Source organism: Gopherus flavomarginatus, chromosome 4 (genome assembly GCF_025201925.1).
Source record: "Gopherus flavomarginatus isolate rGopFla2 chromosome 4, rGopFla2.mat.asm, whole genome shotgun sequence".
In the NCBI taxonomy this organism is placed as follows: Eukaryota; Metazoa; Chordata; order Testudines; family Testudinidae; genus Gopherus; species Gopherus flavomarginatus.
In genome coordinates this window covers 68,514,951-68,535,449 of record NC_066620.1, presented here as the reverse complement: position 1 = coordinate 68,535,449, position 20,499 = coordinate 68,514,951, and the positions used below count along the sequence as shown (strand labels likewise).

The 20,499-nt window shown below is 37.4% G+C and overlaps 1 protein-coding gene across 2 annotated transcripts in view; it reads left to right on the top strand.

Moving 5' to 3' along the window:
- The window catches only part of TTC27 (tetratricopeptide repeat domain 27), a 203,622-nt gene that overhangs the window by 168,154 nt on the left and 14,969 nt on the right, over positions 1-20,499 (top strand). For both annotated transcript variants that reach the window (XM_050951326.1, XM_050951327.1), the window contains exons 14-17: positions 4,162-4,260; positions 6,082-6,134; positions 8,937-9,102; positions 15,223-15,420. In XM_050951326.1, coding sequence (XP_050807283.1) covers positions 4,162-4,260; positions 6,082-6,134; positions 8,937-9,102; positions 15,223-15,420 — 516 coding nt within the window. The remainder of the gene's footprint in view (positions 1-4,161; positions 4,261-6,081; positions 6,135-8,936; positions 9,103-15,222; positions 15,421-20,499) is intronic.

The window sequence follows — 20,499 nt, the reverse complement described above, 5'->3', positions numbered from 1 at the left end:
TGTCAAAAACAACTCCCATACAGTCCTGAATGCCAAAAGCCTCACCTGTCAGCTGTCAAACCCACATACCTTCCATGACTTGTAGAAGGCCTCTGTGTCTTTTCAATACAGATATCTTCAGCCCAGTGAAAACTGAAAATTTTGAAAGAATAAAATCAATTAATTTTAATATTAATAAACAACAGGGAATTACTGGTCTGGTTGGACTGGTGTGGGGCCAATGAACTGAAAGTAGGAGACTAGTGTGGATAGAAATGTACATCATAATGAACTTCCTGATGCAGCGCTCATTTGAGCTACCAGCTTTTGGTCACTAACCTTGTCTGTGCCCTGAATTGCAAATGGTAACGCTTTGTATGTACAAATAACTTTTATACTTGCATAGTGAGAGCCTAGGTTAATGTCAGAACTGCTTGCTACAAGACCAGCAGAAAATGGACCTGTTAATTTTGTTACAACAAGGTCATTTGTGATACCTTTACTTACATAAAAACCTTCCTCCACAAGTAGTGAAGTTGAAATCAAAAAAACAGTGTGTGGAATAAGATACTGCTACACAGTATGAATTAAGGATAACTTAATCTGACACAATTTTTTTTCCTTCCTAGAAAAATAGTGACCTTTTCTTTCATTGTTCTTATCCTGGCACTTTGAATGATGGAGGCTTTTTACGGTAGATATTAGAATCTGGAACAATTCCCCAGCTGATTATGAAATGTTGAAATCCAGTTTGTTTTTTTTCGTGGAAGTGTTTAACCAGCAAGGACCTCAGAAAATGTTTTATCAATGTATTTAGGACTCAGTATCTAAACCAGATTACTTGTTCTGAAATATAATAAAGTTTATCTTAAGTTGCTGCTTTTGGAAAAGTTACTGTTTGACCAACTCAGACATTAGCAAGAGCATTCACTTCTTTGGCTTTTCAAGACTAAACCTATACTGCACACCTCTTGTGATGGCATATAGGGTATGGGTAGTTGCATGCCGCAGTGAAAATCATACTGCGCCCACACTGTGGTGTGTAGCTACCTGTCAGTGAAAGGATCTGGCAGTGGGGCGGCATTGGGGGAGCGTTTCCCTGCTGCTGAAGTCTTTCCCTGTGTCAGGGAAAGGCTCAGACAGCAGGTTGCTGAAAGAGTTTTCCCACTGCTGGAACCTTTCTCTGCGATGGGAAAAGCTTCAGCAGCAGGACACTACACTGGTAAAAATAGCAGTATAGACAAGGGAGAGACACAGCTTGGTGAGTAGAGGCCCCTGTAGGGTACATATCCGTATACATACTCTCAGGGTTCAGGAGTGTCTTTACTCGCTTAAGCAGTGCCTTAACATCTAATTATTGCACAAAAAAGGATTAGAGGTGTGTTTGTAGGTAATGCTAGTTGAAGCTTATCAACACAAGTTTGCTGCATTCAAAACAAGAAAACTAAACACATTAGTTGGGCAGTTTTCTCTCTCTAAAAATGTTAGGGTTTTTTAAAAAATTGTAATTAGTGGGAAAATTTAATATTGTAACATCATAGCTTTTGCAGCTATAATTCATTTTTAATTATCCAAAATTTTAATGTAGAAAATATAATTTTGTACTGCAAAACACATTTTCTACCATTAACAATGATATTTATAGCCAGGACCCAAAAATGAACATAATTTTCTCACAAAATACAACAAAAGATGCAACCTTTTTGAGTGTTATTCACTTGCTTTTCTAAATGAGTGTGCATTGGTGCTGTTCACTGTAAGTGCAAACCTTGTGTGGAGAATGAAGCATTTCTCACATATTTTATACTTTTGTATATCCATAATCGTTAAAAAAAAAAAAACTTTGGACAAAAACTGCTCCATATTTTGTTTGGAAGATATTACTTATAGTAATACAAAGTTGTATATGAATATCTAAATATCATCTAGACAGAGTCCCCACCTGATCCCAGCTCTTCTAAGAGCATGTCATGTGGAAAGGGAGGATAGTGGCCCTCCTGCAGCCCCCGGAAATAGTGTGTAACCTTCTTCCATCCACAGGCCCGTATAAATGTTGGGCACCCCCCCCTCTGCCGGGCACCCCCCACCCACTGTACCTAGAGAATACCAGACACCTCATATCTGTCAGGTACCCTCTGCCCCCTGCCCACTGGTCCTCCAAGAATATTAGTCACCCCTCACCTACCATCTGTTCTCTCTGTGATAGCAATCCATTTTAGTTGCTGGAGTAGGCCTTTTCCGAGACACAGTTGAATTTCTCTGCCCTGTGTACTTAAATTGTGTGCAGAGAAGGCCTCATTTAAGCATCAGTTCACAGTGTGAACTGCTTCCACTTTTCATTGATCAAAATCGAAAAACTACATCTCGACTTTTTCAGAATATAAAAAAAAACCCTTCCGTTTTAAAAAAAAAAACAGAACAGGAGTGAGTTTGAATGTTTGCACTGCCCATGTTGTGCCATAGAAGTTGGCACCTGGGCTCACCAGATTAAAGAACATTTGGAAAGTAAACTACATTTAAGGCTAAGAGATGAAAGCAAAAACAGAAGTAAATGTACGTTGGAAGCAATATTCACACATGCACGGAAGAAAAATCAAGATTGACGTGACGTAATGAGTGAATTTCTCTGCGCCCTGTGCTTCTCAGGGCAATAGTTAGGCCTTGGTGATGGTGATGGTGTTTTGGGAGATTCTGTGTGAAAGTTCTGCCTGGCTGTGAAAATCCCTGCCAAATTCAATCAACCTGACCAAGTCATATTTGCTCTGCTCTGCCTCTTACTGCGTGAAAGTAACACAGGAAGTAAAGCTGAATGAAAAACCTGAATTGCTTTGTTTGTCTTGCCAAGGTCATCTACTGTGCATTGCTCTCTCATGCAGTAGGTATTCCAGAAATGGCTAATTTAAGGAGGTTAATAATTGAAGCGAGTGCTATTTTTTGGTATTCCAGTAAAATGAAAAATATCTTCTGTGATGTCTGGAAAGAGAACAAATTTGAATGCAGCCTTCCAATTGCCGTGATACTGAAAAGATGGTGTAGTTGGTAGTTAGTTGTACAGAGTGTTCAGAAGGCATGGAGTATCCTCATTCAGCTGTAAGATTCTGAAGAGTTCAGCTGTGCAAAAGCTGAAAATTCAAGCAGCTACTCAAGAAACTAGGCAAATCCTTTGCACAAAACTCAAATTTTGATGAAAACCCTTCAGTCATTGTATGAAATATAAAAGAAATTGGAATCTTGTTCTTCAGCAGACACAACGTTCTCTAAGACAGAAGCATATGGCACTCTGGTCAACAGTGTCACTGCAGAACTTTGCACAAAAGCACATCTGGGGAGATTCTAGAAAAAAATAAATTCTTTCATGTCCATTTTCTCAGTCAGCGAGCAATACTGAGAAAGGCTTTCCACAATTTTCATGCAGAACTATGTCACTCGTGTCCCCTGAGGCTTTTAAGAACAAATTAGCATTTTGGAAAATTATTGTGCTGTTTGACCATCATTGTAGTAGTGTGGTCTCTGATAATATATTTAATGAAGAAAGGGCTAACCTGAAAAGCAAGCTCCATACTTACATGGTGATGCCTTCTCCAGCCAATGGCGGCACCACTCCATTTGAATTCTGAAAAAATCACCACACCAACTTTCCAGATTTGAGCTATATTGCTTTCCTCATCCTCAGTGTCCTGCCTAGCTCAGCTGACGTGGAAGGAATATTGTTCTAAATTCTGGTACATCCAAGACTGCAAGAGAATGAACTTTTGAACAGACATTTTGAAAAAAAAGCTGAAAACCTATTCTACCCAGGACTTTTGGATTTTACCCTGACAGCCTTTATCTCAAGCATAACAACTGTAAATTGTTTTAAAAGAAAAAAATTAATCACATCAGTAAACTTCTTTTGCTTTCACTACTTAGTTTTCTGTTTTTTCCCTCTCCCCTGTCCCCCAGCGTTAACCCCAATAATTATCCAGGAAACTGTGAAGTTAATTTTCACCATTTTTTCAAATGCAATAAACACTAAAAAAAAAATTCTAAACAAAATAAAAACTGGAAGTGAAGGGCCTTACATATAGCGCAATCCCCTATAACACCAAGTAATGTATGGATTTGAGCATGGAGGAATCTTAACTAATTTCTTTTGGGCAGAACATACATACTGAATTCCCTTTCTCTTTGTTTTCTTTTCAGTTGGGTGTGTGGTTTTCTTTGGGCTGTGCCTATTTAGCTTTGGAAGGCTATGACGGTGCTGCCAAAGCATTTCAGCGCTGTGTGATGTTGGAACCTGAAGTATGTACAATTTATTGAAGATTTATTTTCGCTCATTTAATAGTTTGTGAAAGCAACCAGTAAACCCCCCCAAAAAAAAAAATGTGGTTCATGCCTTAGTTCTAATTGTTCAATTTTTACCCTATTCATAAAGGATGCATTTTCTCATTAAGCATCACAAAAATATTTGCTTGATACTTGACTTTTCTATTTTATACATATACATTCACACACCCACACATGGTAAAGTCCTTTATGGTGTCATACAACATTAAAATAAAGCAGATAATGCACAAGTTCTTTTTGATTAAAAAAATTTGACATGAAGGAGCATATTATTAAACAGATAATTTGTTAAAATGCTTAGTCCACTCTAGACTTTAAAAGAGCCTCCTGCATTCTTCAGTCAGCTGTGCTGCTTAATTAATCTTTCTGTGGAAGTGGCGAACTAATCTCAGTTAGAAACACTCACTGAAGAAATGGCAGATAATTGGCCTTTGGGACTAAATTTGAGATTGAACTCAGTCTCCCACAAACTGGGAGGTGTTTGGGATCCACCTTTACAGGTGTGCAGCATGCAGGTGTGTGTCCACCATTGCCATGCTCACAGGATGCCAGCAGGATTATACTCCCTATGTTTTTTGTGTGTAAGTTATATAGGGAAGAGTGCTTTGAGTTTGCACAAGGGTATGTTGGCCTGTACTGTTCTATCAGCAGGTCTGGCCTGAGGAGTAGAAACCTCTATCTCATCCTCCTTGCTTCAAGAGAAGTATCTTGATAGCATTCATTTATTTTTACTTAAATAAATAAATTTAAAAAACAAATTATCTCAGTGTAATCTGAAATGTAACTCAGTTATGCATTTTTTTCTATCCATGAATATGAATTGTTAAACCGTAAATTAAAACCAACTTTTTATGGAAATCATTCCAACTTGTTTGGTACAGCTCAGTCCTGTCTGTATGCACAAGAATAGACCAGTTGATTTCCTAATGGCTTAAATGGAATTTATGCGAGGAGAGGATGCAGGATTGGGCTCTTAATCCTGGTCTACACCTAAAATTTAGGTTGACCTAGCTATGTTGTTCAGAGGTGTGAGAAATTTATATCCCCTGAGAGACTTAATTAGCTTGTTCTCAAGCCCCACTGTAGACACTGCTACGTCGATGGAAGAGTTCTTCTGTAGACCTAGCTATCTCCACTCTGGTGGTTGATTTACTACAGCAACGGAAAAACCCTTTCCATATCTGTAGCAAGTGTCTTCAGTACAATGCTACAACAGTGTAGCTGCAGCACTGCAGTTGTGCCAGTATAGCACTTGTAGTGTAGACATACTCTTACTCACAGTAAGTGAAATTCACTCTGTGCAAAAGTCTATCACAAGGCCATTACACTAGTTAAGTCTAAACTAAGCCTGCAAAACACTGGGGCCTTCAGTGGTCCATAAGTCTGTTGCCCTCAGCCCCAGAGTTATTTTCGCTGAAATATTCTGGTTCTGTTCTTGTTTTGGGTTTGCACCATTGTCACTCCAGGTTTTCATCGGTGTAAGTGAAAGCAGAATTAGACTCAATATGTTCAATGCCAGAACAGAATTAATTTAACCATTTCTCTTGTATTTCTGATTGTTGCTATCATTTTGTTTAGTTACCAGGCAAATTTTATATTTTTAATTAATATTATTGCCACCTTAATATTTAATATGTATGTGCATTTATTAATGTATGTATATGATAAGGAAAATTGGTCATGTAAATCTATTATTTTTGTTTTATTCAAATGATTTTTCCCAAATAAGTGGAATGTCTTTGATTTTGTTAAGTGCTTCCTCTGTTGTAATTGCAGAATGCTGAGGCCTGGAACAATTTATCAACTGCATATATCAGATTGAAACAGAAGTAAGTACTTCAAAAGGTTTAGAGAATACTGCTTCCAAAATAAATATTTCTGATTTCCTTTCTCCTAACACTGAGATATTATTCTCACAATGTGATTTACTCATTAATGCTAGTCCTCTACCCTTCAGTCTAGTCTCCCTGTACGTTTCCTACAGTGAAACTAATTAGAAATTAATCATCTTTCAATTGGAGAAAAATATATTTAATTAGCTTTTAAAGAGAAAGATAATTTGGAGCTGATATTTTCAAATTCATAATTCATCACTTATTATACACTAAGTACAAATGAATCAAAATTATTCATACTAGAAATGGAAATTAATTGGACTATGAAGCCAAAAAAGATGTGTCCATTTTAAAACAGAGGATATAGTAAACCTGTGTTGATTCATGCTATATTCAGCTCATGAGATCTGAAGGAACAAGAAGTAGTTTACTATTCATATCATAAAAGCAGATGGAGATTCATAATAGGCTGCTTGTTCTTTTCCCTCCAAAGTAACCATTAGTAGAGGAAACCCAGACTCAAAGCAGACTAACTTCTTATTTCTGCATTTTGACTTGTTGTAATATTAAAGTTCCCTATAGATACCTTTTGGTAATATTCTTGCAAGGCCTTAATATTGAAGAACAATTTAATTGAGATAATACTCTGTACTTGGACTGTGTCCCATTATATTTTCTACCAAAAAAGAATAACACTTTAGAATGAAAAGTAGAAGCATGAAACTGTCAGTATATTGAAATTGCCAGGGTTTTGTTTTAAAAACTGACAGCGTGAACAATTTGTCGTTTAACTTTCATGAAATGAAATAAAAATGAGAAGAACAGTGAGTTCACGTGAAGTGGTAAACACATGAAATAAATTCCCATGAAAACGCATTGTAGCAAATGCTATAAATAAGTCTGAGACATTTAGACATAATTATGGAGGGACAAGAGAAGAAAGCAAGGGGTAGAATGACTACCCAGGCTGAAATGAGGAATAGAAATAAACAGATACCTAGTTTGTTTGACCAAATGTCCTTTTCTTCAGCTCCTGATGCCTTCGTGGAAGTGTTTTGAAGGAACTTCACAATCAGTTATCAAAATCAGGAAGATTGAATCAGACTATTACTTATATATTTGTTGTCCCTGTTGAATGCTAAAAAGGACAACCTGTTACCTGTTCGCAAGATAGTGTGGTTATACAATCACTCAGAATTCACTGTTTTAATTTAGAGGTATATTAATTCAAAATGTTTCCTCTTCCAATTAGCAGATGTTGGTGTTTGACTCCTACTTCTCAACCTACAGAGCATGCTATGGCACTTCAAGGGCTGTATGCATTGTCCTACGCCTAATAATTAGAAGTATGCTTCATCAGAATGATTTCCACCTGCCCGTTTACAGCATAGGGCAAAATCACTATTGAGTGATGTGGTCTACTTTACTTTTTTTACTTTGACTTCAGTTTTATGGTATCAAGAAAAACTCATGCCAAAATTGCCAAGTATTTTATATCCTTAACATAGACAAAAATATTAAGCGTTAAAATATTTTTGATGTGCTGTGAGTTGAATCATCATTTTCGTATTTCTTTCAACTGTAATAACTCAGCATTAAAAAGCTATTTTATTTTTCAAAAGTCGATTACAAGTGCAGCGAGAGGTTGATTGCATTGTCATTTGTTGGCAGAATTCAGAGTCAAGATATCAATATATATGGCCAAACTGCATGAGGAGATTTAAATCCAAAGATGCTTTTAAAATAACAGTGGAAACCGTTGTGTTGGTGAAGTTCTATGGCCTGTGTTTTATACAGAAGGCCACACTAGATGATCAAGTGTCCCTCTGGCTTTGGAATCTCTTAATCTACTGTGTTCTTTTTTTAAAAACAAGAAAAAGTTACCAAGCAATAAGAATGACAGTTTTTTATTTTGCCAAAATGTAACAGCATTTACAGTTAATGAAATGATTAAATAAACACCTTCTTTCTATTTTCTTTTTCCTGTACAATTGTTGTATTTATTGTAATATTTTCTTGTTTACATACATAATATTGTATGTATAACAAACAATAGTAAAAGGTCTGTCCATTATACTAGGTATCTTTCATTGCTGTTAATTGGAAAGGGCCAAAGTTGTATTTATCACTGTTGATTAATGACAGTTACATTTTTTTGTTTCTTGTTCAAAACCTTATATGATCTGATCAAGTGTTTGCAGACAACTTACTACAGTAAATTTTTTGGTTTTTCTTTTGTAGATTACGTGTAAGGGGAGATTAATGGAGTATTTTTCATTATCTGCGGTTGCTGAATTTAAGGGCTAGCTCAATGTCTTTTCAAAGGAAGGTGGATAACAAATAGGTCCTGCAAAACACCTTATTTATTAACAGCTGAGGTTTCTGAGTATTCAAGAAGCAAATCAATAGTCAACTTATGTTGCTGTCCCAGGGAGAAAGGATTTGAAAGTAGTCAAAGACCACTGACTCAATATATATCACTAGAACAATAATAGAGGAGGAATTATTGCAGGAAGGCCAACAACTGTGTCATCTTCACTAATGCCAACTGGTATCACTGAGAGAGAGAGAACGATATCTCAGAACACGTATGAGATAGTGAGCTATGTAATCAACTGGTTTGAGCAGAAGGGCATGAAAAAAAGGGATTCTCAGGCTGTCGTGTAAATTCTGAGCAACTAATCTTAACATTGCATCTGTTTTCAAAATATGTTCATGAATTATGTAGCCTTTAAGTAAATACAGAATGCTTTTAATATGTTATATGCTGAATCTTTTGTTTTTATTCTTAACTAGAATCCAAGCATTTCGCGCACTCCAAGAAGCTCTCAAGTGTAACTATGAACACTGGCAGATTTGGGAGAACTACCTTGTTACCAGTACAGACATTGGAGAGTTTTCAGAAGCAATTAAAGCTTACCATCGGCTCATGGATTTACAAGAAAAGTACAAAGATGTGCAGGTGGGACGGATTTATTTTTGTGTTTTTTTACATGTTCATATATTTTCATTTTTCTTGTAGAAATTATTTGCATCAAGTACATTTCAATAACAGTAGCATACTTTACAGTGAAAGACATCCAGGCAAGTATGCTTCATTACGAGACTTTGATTGTAAAGAGAAATAATTTAAATTGGAGAGGAGACCAAAACAATACTCTGGATTCCAACATCCCCAGGCTTTGGGGAAGAATAAATTTAGAGTTTGCTGGTCAGGTCCTTCCCTAAATTGAACTGTTGAGGATTATTTCATGTTTCACACCCTTATGTATCTCACTGTAAACATTAATACAGATTGTTTTAGACCTTACAGCTGTAGTAAGGTTATGATTTTCCCCCATAAATTTGAAAATGTGTATCCTAGACAACCAAACCTTTACAAATGAATTATATTTCACGTACTGAAAAATATGTAATTGCAGTATTAAACCTACATAATCCAGTACTATGAAAATATAATGGATGAACTTCATATGCCTTTCACTGTAGTAAATGAAAGCCAATATTTGTTTTTATGTATTAGATGTGCTTTATATCCCTGGCAAACTTTGAGTTTGATCAGGAGATGTAAGAAATATACTGTACTATGACTGTCAGAGGCATCTCACTTGCTCTTTTTCTTTTTCAGTTTACTTTTTACTAAGAATGCCCAAGTATTAGTATTAATCACTTGTATAAAAACCACCATACACAAGTCAGCCTGTTGTTCCATATGAGCGAAATCAATCAAATTTGAGATAGCTGAAGTTGAAAAGGTTTTAAAGCTCTCTAGTGTATTTCAATCACAAATCAATGTCTGTGGAAACATCTGTAGTTTTCCATGTGGTAAGAATTAGTCTATTGGCAGCTACAGTGCTGTCATTAGGAAGGAATCATGTTTATTCATGGGGACACAGTGTAGATTTTTCTGGTTAGGAAGTGCCTTTTTTAATTACTGATTCAAATAATAGTTACATTACACATTGCACTCCAGAAATGATCCTAATATCACTTTGGTCAGATTGTCATTAGCCTACAAGAAGTAAAGTAACGTGAACAAATTTGCCTTTTCTGCTGTGACAGTTCACGTGTTCTGAGCTGGTATGTGCTCCTTTTATCATCAAGGGTGTTCTTTTAGGATTTTTTATTGGATATTCAGTTAAGCTTTTTGCATATTCCTTAGAATAATTTTCCACTTTTGTCGCATAATTCTCCTTTCTGTTCTATTTTTTCATACAGTTTTTAATCACACACTTTGTTTAGGACTGTATTGATGTTAAATGTCCTGAGTTTTTGTTTAAGATGTCCCGATAGAGATGGACCTTAAAAAGCCTTCCAAGTTTCTGCATCTTCTCTTTAATATAGCTATATGCAATTAGAGGGATTTTCATACGTGGTTATGAATAAGCCCAAAATCAGATTAAGGATTCCAGGAAGGCTTGTATTAATAATTATTTAGGGAAGAACAGAATATTCTAGTAGCTAAAAATGAATAGATAAAACTAAACAGCTAAGTTATAGTTCTTAGATGAAACTCACCCTGTTCAATATTTCCAGAAAGTCAGTCCCCTAGACTATCTACCATCCCACCTTGCAGCCTGACTTCAGCATTAGTTCTTTTCCTTCCCTCTGATACTTCATCTCCCCTTCAATGGATTAGCAGCATACCTGATAATAGACACCTAAGTAAACCATACACATGGCTAAGTGGAAGTTGGTGTGTCTATCATGTGCCTCTTTCCATCCCAGTGCAACTTTATCTTCTTGCTAGATATATTCAGCAGCTCTGATGTTATTTTATTAACTGCTGTACTAGTTGACATGTCAAGAAAGAGAGGGGGAAGAACATAAAAACTTTGTTACCTAATACTGATTTAACCAATCTAAACTAAGAGGATGGATATACAAATAGTGTGCAACACATTAACAGTACAAGCCTTTGTGACCCATACATAAAAAATCACCCATCCTGTGCGTCATAGCCCATTGTTCTAGGATCCTCTGATACAAAAATAAATGTACCAAATTAGTAGTATATAATGGAAGTAATTTAGAATATCCCTGGTTTTGTATGCTGGGGTCATATTCTTAATATTATTTCACCATAGTATTCAAAGATGTTTTTAAACTAATACAATTTTATTAACTCTGTAAAGGAGTTTGTAATTGAATTATAATATGTTTTATATTTGTATGTTAGATCATTGCTTTTCTGTTTTGGATTGGTGACCACAAAATGTAATTGTGGGAAATTATGGTTCTGAGTTTATTCTAGTTATCTAATGATATCACAGACCCCTTAATGGCAGGAAATACGACAGGCGGTAGAATATTGTAAAGTTGAATGTATACACATATGGATGCTAGAGGCAAAATTCTAAAGGGAAAAGTATTAATAATCATTCTCATATATACAGTAAAAATGATCTGAGGAAAAAACTGAGATGTGTCACATTAACAATAATTGATCTTTGCATGGATCATGTGTCTAAGCTAACACTCTGGACTTTTTATGATGATGTTATTAAATAGATATATTGTTAAAAGTGAACAACACTGTCTTTTTGTATGTAAGAAAACTCCCTCTCTTTCTCCTTAGCCTACAGATCCTTCTCAGCGTTGTGATATGAACACTTGCTTTAAAATGTAGACATTGTAAATGTATGTTAATCAGAAAAAAGTGGTTGGAACATATTGATGAGAGAGCCTGTGAAATCTGCATGATTGCTACCCAGACTATAACTTCTCTGTGGCTAAAAGGAGGGCTTCAGTCACTAGGCCTGTCAATCTTGGCACATAGATGTCAGATGATTGAAGGAAAAATATTGAAGGAGAGACTCCGGCAGCTTTTTAGAAGCCAATTGGCAAGTTTCTTAGGGTCATGCCTGTATGTGAGACAAACTACAGTTTAGCCAATAATTAAGTCACAATTCCCTCCCCCCCCCAAAAAAAAAAAAAAAAGACCTGGGAGCAGAATCTCAGCTGGTGTAAACTGTCTGTACACCAGCTGAGAATCTGCCTCCCTCCAATGATTTAACATCTGGTGTGTATGGGAATGTTATCCGGGGGCCTTCAAAAAGTGTTAATCACATAACTTTTTACAGAATGCAGATCACTGAAGCCAAGCAGTCGGTATTTATCTATAATGTTAATATGCTGAGGATAACAAAGACACTAGATGCTCCATTGATTGGTGGGATGTTTTGCAACATCGCTTTCAGAAGCAAAGCTACATACTGTACTGTTTGTGAATTCACTGTGCGCAGTTGAACGTGAATACAGGATCCCACACAGGAAACAGCACAGAGTGAAGGTTCCTACTGCCTCTTCCCATTATGTATTATCCTCATTTAACTGGCTCATGCTGCTAGAATGTTTTGTATTAAGAGGCAGAAGCAAAAGCTTTTTGTGCTTGTATTTCTGTAAGGACACTTTCCAACAGGGATTTTGAATGAGGAGGTGGGGGATTAACATTTTCAAGAGATACCTGTGTTCTCAAGCTGTTCATTAATGATCACTTCCTTGATTTTAAGCTTTAATTTGGGAAGGTATTTGCAGTGAGTGTATTTACAAAAAGCTGCCTTACAGAGTGCTGCCTTATCGTGAGAGGCCTGTTATCTGAAGGTTCTTTTCTCACTTGAGCTCTGTCAGCTTTGATTAGCATCAGTGCAGCTTTTGGACATGTTTTGACTAGTTGAATTTTTATATGAAAGGAGCTTTTGTACAACATAGTAATTGTGAAGTGAGGTAAACTAACATCAGTTAAGATGTTTTAGGGTAGATTTTTTTCTTGTGTTTTTGTTTTGTTTTTAATAAATTAGTGTGGGTCACAAAAAATAGATACAAGAAAGGAGGTGGAATCCTGGTATAGTGGAGCACAGTTAAACACACAGATGCTTTGTACAGTGGTCATATAAGGCATAGATTATTAAGCAGACATAATAAAATAAAAGCTGTTGCTTGCACACAATCCTTTTTAACTTGACATCTGTTGAATGTGGTGGAGTATTAGTGGATATGGTAATTTAACTTCCCTCAGAGGACATTTAAATAAAAGTTTAACCATTAAAATTGTGTTCTGAAAGTAGAAAGTTGTGTCTTGATTACTAACCCTGTTTTGGTGTTTAGATACAATTAACTTGCAGTTCTAACAAAAATATTTTTAACAGGCAATATAACCAAGACATGATTATGTTTTAGCCCCTTTTCAAGTAGAACCAATTATATAGTATTATAATGTATTATTTATCAGTTTTATACTATTGAGTACGATATAGCAATAGAATATAGTGTTTTTACATTACAGAATAGTTTGGTAGACCTATTTTGTAATATTACCCATTTTAATTTTACTGTGCTACTGACCAGGAATTTGAAATACATAATTGAGAATCACTTGATTGCTGTTTGTTTTGACCATACAGACTAATGCAATTATACTGTTGAGAAAAATATTTGTAATAGAAACATTTAGCTGTTTCATGAAAAATAACTGTTTTTTGTTTGCTAGCTTAAAGTAAAATTGTTTGGAATGTGTAATATTATTGATTCTTATAAATAAAACAATTATTATGAATAGCACAGAATGTGTTAAACTTAGTGTTTTTAATATCCTGTACCCATCTCCATTTTTAAGGGTTATAAGATTTTCATATTTTTAGCATGATAGTGGTACATCAGTGAATCATTCTGAGTAGTCATAAATGTAACTTTCTAGCAGGATTAATATCTTGTATCCTAACTACAATAAGGATTTTATTATCTAAAAAGTGTCTTATTGTTAGGTAATGCCAATTAGCATTATTTCTTTGATATTTATGCTAAATGATTTATTAATACTATACAGGGGAAAAAAACTTAAAGAATGTTATTAAAGGTTGAAATGCCAAGCAGTAAGAAGTCAGAAAAAAACAAAATTAAGGTTGTCTACACAACATGCTCCCCCCACCCCCAACCCCACCCTTTTTTCCTACCTCTCTTTCAGCCTCAGTCTTCATCCTTGTCTACTGGTCTCCACCTCCCTAGTCCAACTCTTGTCCCATCTACATTCAAATGAGGCAGCACCCCAGGTGTCACACTCCTTGGTGTGTCAGTCCAGCAGGGTGGCATTAGCAGCACAGGAAAGAGAGGGCCCTTGCTCTCAACTCCTGTGCCTGGCCTCCGCTCAGACTGCAGCACCCCAGAGCTACAAATGCAGAGAAAATCCTGCTCAGCCCTAGGCTGGAGTATGCTCAGTGCAGACAGAATCTTCAGGGAATTAAGCTGCAAAGCTCTAGAAAGTATCTGCTGAGCATGTGCAAATGTTGATTTTTCTAAGATTTATAACTTGGACAAATTGACAAGTTTTCACAGGTTGGGCAAAAGACACATCCCTGACACGAAGGTCATCCCTTGCCAAATTTCAAATCCCTGCTCCAAAGCATGAAGACAGTAGAGATTCTCAAAGAAAAGTTTTCCAGAATTTTTTAACATGAGCATAACCATGTATTTTCCCCTAACTTTGTTCTTGGAAATGGCTGCCCTGAATTTATTGAAATTTTCCAGTAAATTCAACCTGAGGCAGACATCTAGCTTAGAAAATTTCAGCCAAAATGGTTAAAGTTCAGTTAAGTTCCAAGTACTTAAAAGCAGGGTCTTACAATGAGACGTGTCAGGCAACCATAATAATAGGTGGTGATCCAACTCCCACTTATAATCTAAAACTGTATTTCTCACATGCAGCATCCTGCTCCTGGACCACTCCTAAAGCCCGCTTTCACTCCAGCTTTTTTTGGAAAAGCACAAAATTTCCACCACTGCTCACTGGAGGCAGGACAGAAGCCTCCTGCATACTTGCTCCACCCATAAAACTCCTTTGCAAAAAGTCTAGATGATGTTTAAATGGGTGAATTTCACTCATAATATACTTGTTGGTATCCCACATAATTGTATAAGAACATTTTTGTAAGATTATTTTGCCATGTTTCTGTTGTAAAGTCTTTGTAATTTACTAAATTATCAGTGAATATATACTGGAGTCCAAATGTTGCAGAGATATCAAAAGCCAAAACTTGTTTGTGTTTATCAGAATATAAACGAAAGATCCCTCTGACTGCTTTCTAAGGTGCTGAATATTCTGGTCAGGGCAGTGATGGATGGAATGGCTGATCGCAATGGAGAGGTGGCAACGGGGTTGAAGGGGAAATTGCAGGAACTGTTTGGCAGAGTGACTTCAAGAGTGACAGGTGATGCGGAAATCTGGAGACTGTATGCCAGACTCTGTGGAAACGGACACAGTGATAACCCTGAAGATACTGAAAAGGTAAATGTTGAGATGGTTTTTTGTTTTGTTTTTGTTTTCTAAAATGTTAGTTTGTTATAGCAATAGAAGGCTGTTATCCTCTAGTGGACCAGCTACTGTAGCAAGATACAGCACACATGCCATGCCACTGTTCCTGCATTTTGCTGCACGCATTCTGTCCTTTTGGGTTTTTTCCCTCCACATATATATTTTCTTTAGGGGGGAGGAAGATTTTTAAATTTTCCATCAGTTTGTTTTTTTAAATATGCATAATTCTGTCATTCTAAACTTGGACATTAATTTGCTTCAGAAGAAGACATTTCCTATTACAGCATCTATTGGTTACACTAGGTTCATATTTTGAAGGTTTTCTTTGCAACTCTACTGGCTAGAGATTTAATTTTAACTCAAAGCTTAGATTCTGGCAATAAGGCTGCAACCTCCAGAAAACAGTGGCTCACTGAGTCATCGTAAGTTACCAAACTCAATTCTGGGATCATAGTGTGGAAGCATATTTAGGGCTTGTCTACATTGCAGTAATTCAGGAACAGCTAATCCTGAAATACTCCATGTGGACACATTCCAGAATAAGAATGCCTTGCTTCTGTTTAGCTTAAAGTGGGTTTGCTTCCTCCACTTAATTCTTAATCTGTTGAAGTGTCAAGGCCTATGTACAGTTCTCTGTCCTAATAGAATATTAGCCTCTAATCCTTATGTCGTCCTCTTTCCCTCAGCCTCTCAGATCACAAATTGAGACTAGAGTGATTGCATTTCCAAAATAACTGCTACACACCTGGAGCGCTTACTTTGTTATTCATGCTGGATGGTGCTTTGCAGTTTGGTATTAAGTTTCCAAAATTCACATAACCATGCAAACTCCCAAAATAGCTCCGGGTTATCAGATCTTCACTGAACCTGAAAACATAAAATGTCAGCATTCAGTATGTGTTTTCTAATGGCACTCCTTGGCCAGGGCAGAAATTGCTCAATATTCTGTGATAAGTACATGATGCAGATTGTTGGGCTTGTGGTTCACCCATCCATGGTGGTGTACTTCTAGTCACTTTGTCCTTCCTCATTCTATTCTCTTCAAACTCTCCACTGTGGACTTGCATGCTTTAGCCCTCACTTGCTTTTCCTCTGACTTTGATTTGTCTGATTCTCCCTCTCTCCTTTACATTTTTTTCCTTTATAGATGAACAAGGAACATGATTTTACCCTTTTTGTATTCAGAAGTGCAGAAGTTGCAATATCATGTAATGCATCCCTAAATACTAATCAGACACAAAAAGTAACTCAGAGCTTGTCTACACTATAAATGTAGTCATGTCAGGGAGCCGGGTTACATCATGGTCTTCCCCTAACCCAGTTACAAATGTGGTTTCACTGTGTAGAGGAGACAGGACTTTAACTATGTGTCATAACCACACTGGTTATGAAACATGGTTAAAATCTAGTCTACCGTGCAAATTGGAACCATATTTGTAAAAGTTAGGGTCCACTTTTGTCAGTTCCCTGACATGGCTGTATTTTAGTGTGGAGGGAGCATGAAAGAGAACTGAGAAACTGAAGTCTCTACATGCACAACTTGAATTAATTTACAGTATCAATTTATAAAACTTTTATTGTATAAAATTTGAAAGGCCACCAGTAAGCATTTCATCTCCTCACTGCCAAGAAGGTTTTCCTGTGCCTATTGGGCATTAAATCAAATTAGCTGTCTATGGCAGTTTTTCAAAACCCATATAGTGTGAAAGAAGCAAAGAACTTGACTAGAATATAAAATAATGTTTGCAGTTTTTATAGCATCATAGATGGGAAAAGGCCTATTAGATTATTTTGTCCCTCTCCCTGCAAATGCATGTCTGTCCCCTTTGAACACAACACTAGAAAATGTTCTAGTTGAGGTTTAAAAGACTCAAGCAATGATGCTGCCAACAGTTCCCTTGGGAGAATACTCCACAGCCTCATACATCTGGCTGCTGTTAAGATTTTCCTGGTATTCAGACTAAATTTTTCCTTTCCTAATTTTCTCTCTCTGTTCTGGTGCTGGCTGGTGTCCAAAATAGTTGCTGAGGCGGCAGGTAATAATCCACCACACTCTCCTTCATGTTAATCAGTGTTTCAAAGTGAAATATAGAGACACTGGTAAGGAAGCATATTTTAGGGGAAGAACATGGTTGATGGGGAAGTGGGAAGTAAAAGGTCCCAGTCCTGTACTTTCAGAATGAAAAACTTTCAGAAGGAAATGGTGGTATGGGAGAAAATATTTATCCCTCAGTCACTCATTCATTGTTCTCTCCTACTCCCAACCTCCACCCCTCTGATCTAGCTTTCAACTCAGCAAGTACACTCTCTCTCACACACACACCAATCTATTCACAACCTCCTTCACTAATTCATTCAGTTTTCTCCTCTGCTTAACGCAGTGCATCCCTCTCTCACTTCAGAACCTTCTCAAGCCTTCACAATTTCCAATCCAACACCAACTCACACTTGCCCACAAGGCCAAGAACCCTTCCCATTTCAAATTAAACTCTCCATGGCTCAGTACCCTCTCTCCCCAGATTCATCCAGGCTCAGAAAATACACACACACATGCACAACCCTCCAGCCTCAGATCTTCTTCCCTTCCTGCCTGACACCCACGTACTCAACTCCTATTTGTTGGGTCTGGAAAATGAGATTGCAGCAAGGAAGCATTTGCAGGCAGCCCTATACGCTGCCTCTCAGGGACTAGCCCCACAGAAACCTGCATTCCCCATTGTGTGCCTCCTCTATCTACTACCCGCACTGGTACTGCAGGGCCAGAATTCCCTGATGACAGCCAGATGTATTGGGTCCTTCAGAGACTGGTAAGTTCCAGCTCCATCAGAGGCCCCCAGTGGCAGCAGGCAGTACAGCAGGTGGGGCTTGGTCCCCTTGGCATCTGATGACCAATCTTTGCTGCATTGCTTCTAATATCCATAGAATCATAGAAATGTAGGGCTGGAAGGAACCTTGAGAAGTCATCAAGCCCAGCCCCTTGGCGCTGTGGCAGGACCAAGTAAACCTAGACCATCCCTGACAGGTGATTGTCCAACTTGTTTTTAAAAGCTTCTAATGATGAAATTTTATATGACTTCAGATTTTTCCTCTCTCTCCTGTTTAGACTCTTCAGATGGTAGTACAGATGTCCCTCTTAGTACATCATTTAGTCAAGTGATAGAACTTTAGCATCTTCAGTTTTTTCACACAATGTGTTTAATTTTTGTTTCAGTAACACTCCAGCCCCTGTGGGAAGGAAAAAATAGTAAGCAATTGTTAATTTTCTCCTTTTTAAATTTCTCCCACTCACTGACGTGTATCTTTTTTAGATTATTTTTCACCAAATGTATGAGCCTCTGCATTGACAAAATGCATCTCATTTTGTTTTTTTCTTTTTTCAGTGTATCTAATCTCTCTCCATCCCTTGGTATTATTTCTCTTTCCTAATTTGTGTTCATAGCTTACTTCCAGTCTGTCATCTGCAAATTTCATTAATGTGCTGTTTATTCCTGTGGTACACGAAGGGCTGGGGAGTAGCTCCCTTTTATGAACACCCAGCCTGTGGACTTTCTTTTACCTGTGGGCTTGTTAATCCTTCACAGGTAAAGCAAGCAGAGAACAGACTAGGAGTGATTTTACAGCTAACTGGCTGGCTGAGTGTCCATAGTTCCTTTTGATGGATACCCAGCCAGCTAGTTAGCTGTCAAATCCCTCTTGGTCTGTTCTCTTCTTGTTAACCTTTTACAGGGATTTTACAGCTAACTGGCTAGCTGGGTGTCCATCAAAGGGAGCTACTCCTCCCAACACACACACATACACGTTTCATGTATCACAATTCCCTTTTCCAGATAGTGAAGATGTTGAATACGACTAGATTCTTTTAGTACAAAACTGGATTCCTATTCCCCAACTTATGTTCCCATTTGTCTGGCAAGAAATGCTCTTCATAAACTCATAGTAATCAGTGATTATGGTTCTGTTACAATTTAGATATTTTCTTTCCCTTTATTTGTTCCATTATTATACTAAGGACAGAAATTGTATTGAAAGGGTGATGTGGCAAATTGCCGACACTATTATGATGGGTCTCACGCTTTCTTTTCTTTGGGGGGGGTTCAGGGCGCCATTTCTTGCCTCTAAATTGGAATATTAATTGCCCCACTAGTGTCCTAGAGCAGGGGAGTGGAGAGGGAGGGACCTAGGCCCGCCCTCTACTCCATGTCCCACCCCAAGGGCCCTGAGGATAGTGGTGAACCACTTGAACTGACGGTTCCTTCCCCTGGGCTACTTCCCTTTCCTGCCCTCCCTCTGCACAGGCAGGTGCCCCTTACCTAGGGTCTAGGACTTCTTAGCCCACCGCAGCACTTCTCCAAACTGTCCTCCGCTCCAACACCAATCCTTTGTGCTCCTACTCCCACACCATCTGATTGAAGCATGGGTTTTTATCATATGACTGACTGCAGTGGCTCTAATTGGCGTCAGGTGCTCTAGTTAATCTATGGCAAACTTTCTTCCCCTTACAGGGAATAAAGCACCCTTCTAACCCTCTCCTGCTGCCCCCTGACCATGCTGTATCACAGTGGTTATTGCCAGAATCACTCTTCTTTCTTTTATACATTTGTTTAATAAACTGGTATCACATTTGTTTTTCATTATAAGTTTCCTGCTTACAAAAATTCTTCCTTGATTTCTGTTTACATTCATTTTCTATACTTCTGTTTGGTTTTGGGAATAAATGCAGTATCAAAGCAATAACTCAGTCTGAGAAAAATAATACTGGTAATATTTTTGGAAAAAAGCCATGTAGTATTTAACTATATGTTCCTTAGGTCCAGAACTGCTGTTCAAATATTAAATATAAGTGTTTTTCCTTTTGGATATGCTTTTAATTATTTTGACCTGGCAAACATGGGTCACGTCCGTCAGTCTAGACAAATTTTTAAAAAATAAAAATGGTCTTCAGACACATGTTATTTTATATGCCTGACATCCATGAGAGGCAATATCAGTGAACATCTGTGTTACAGCTGGCGCTAATGGTTGCAGAGAAGGGAACCCTTCTAACGCTCAGAA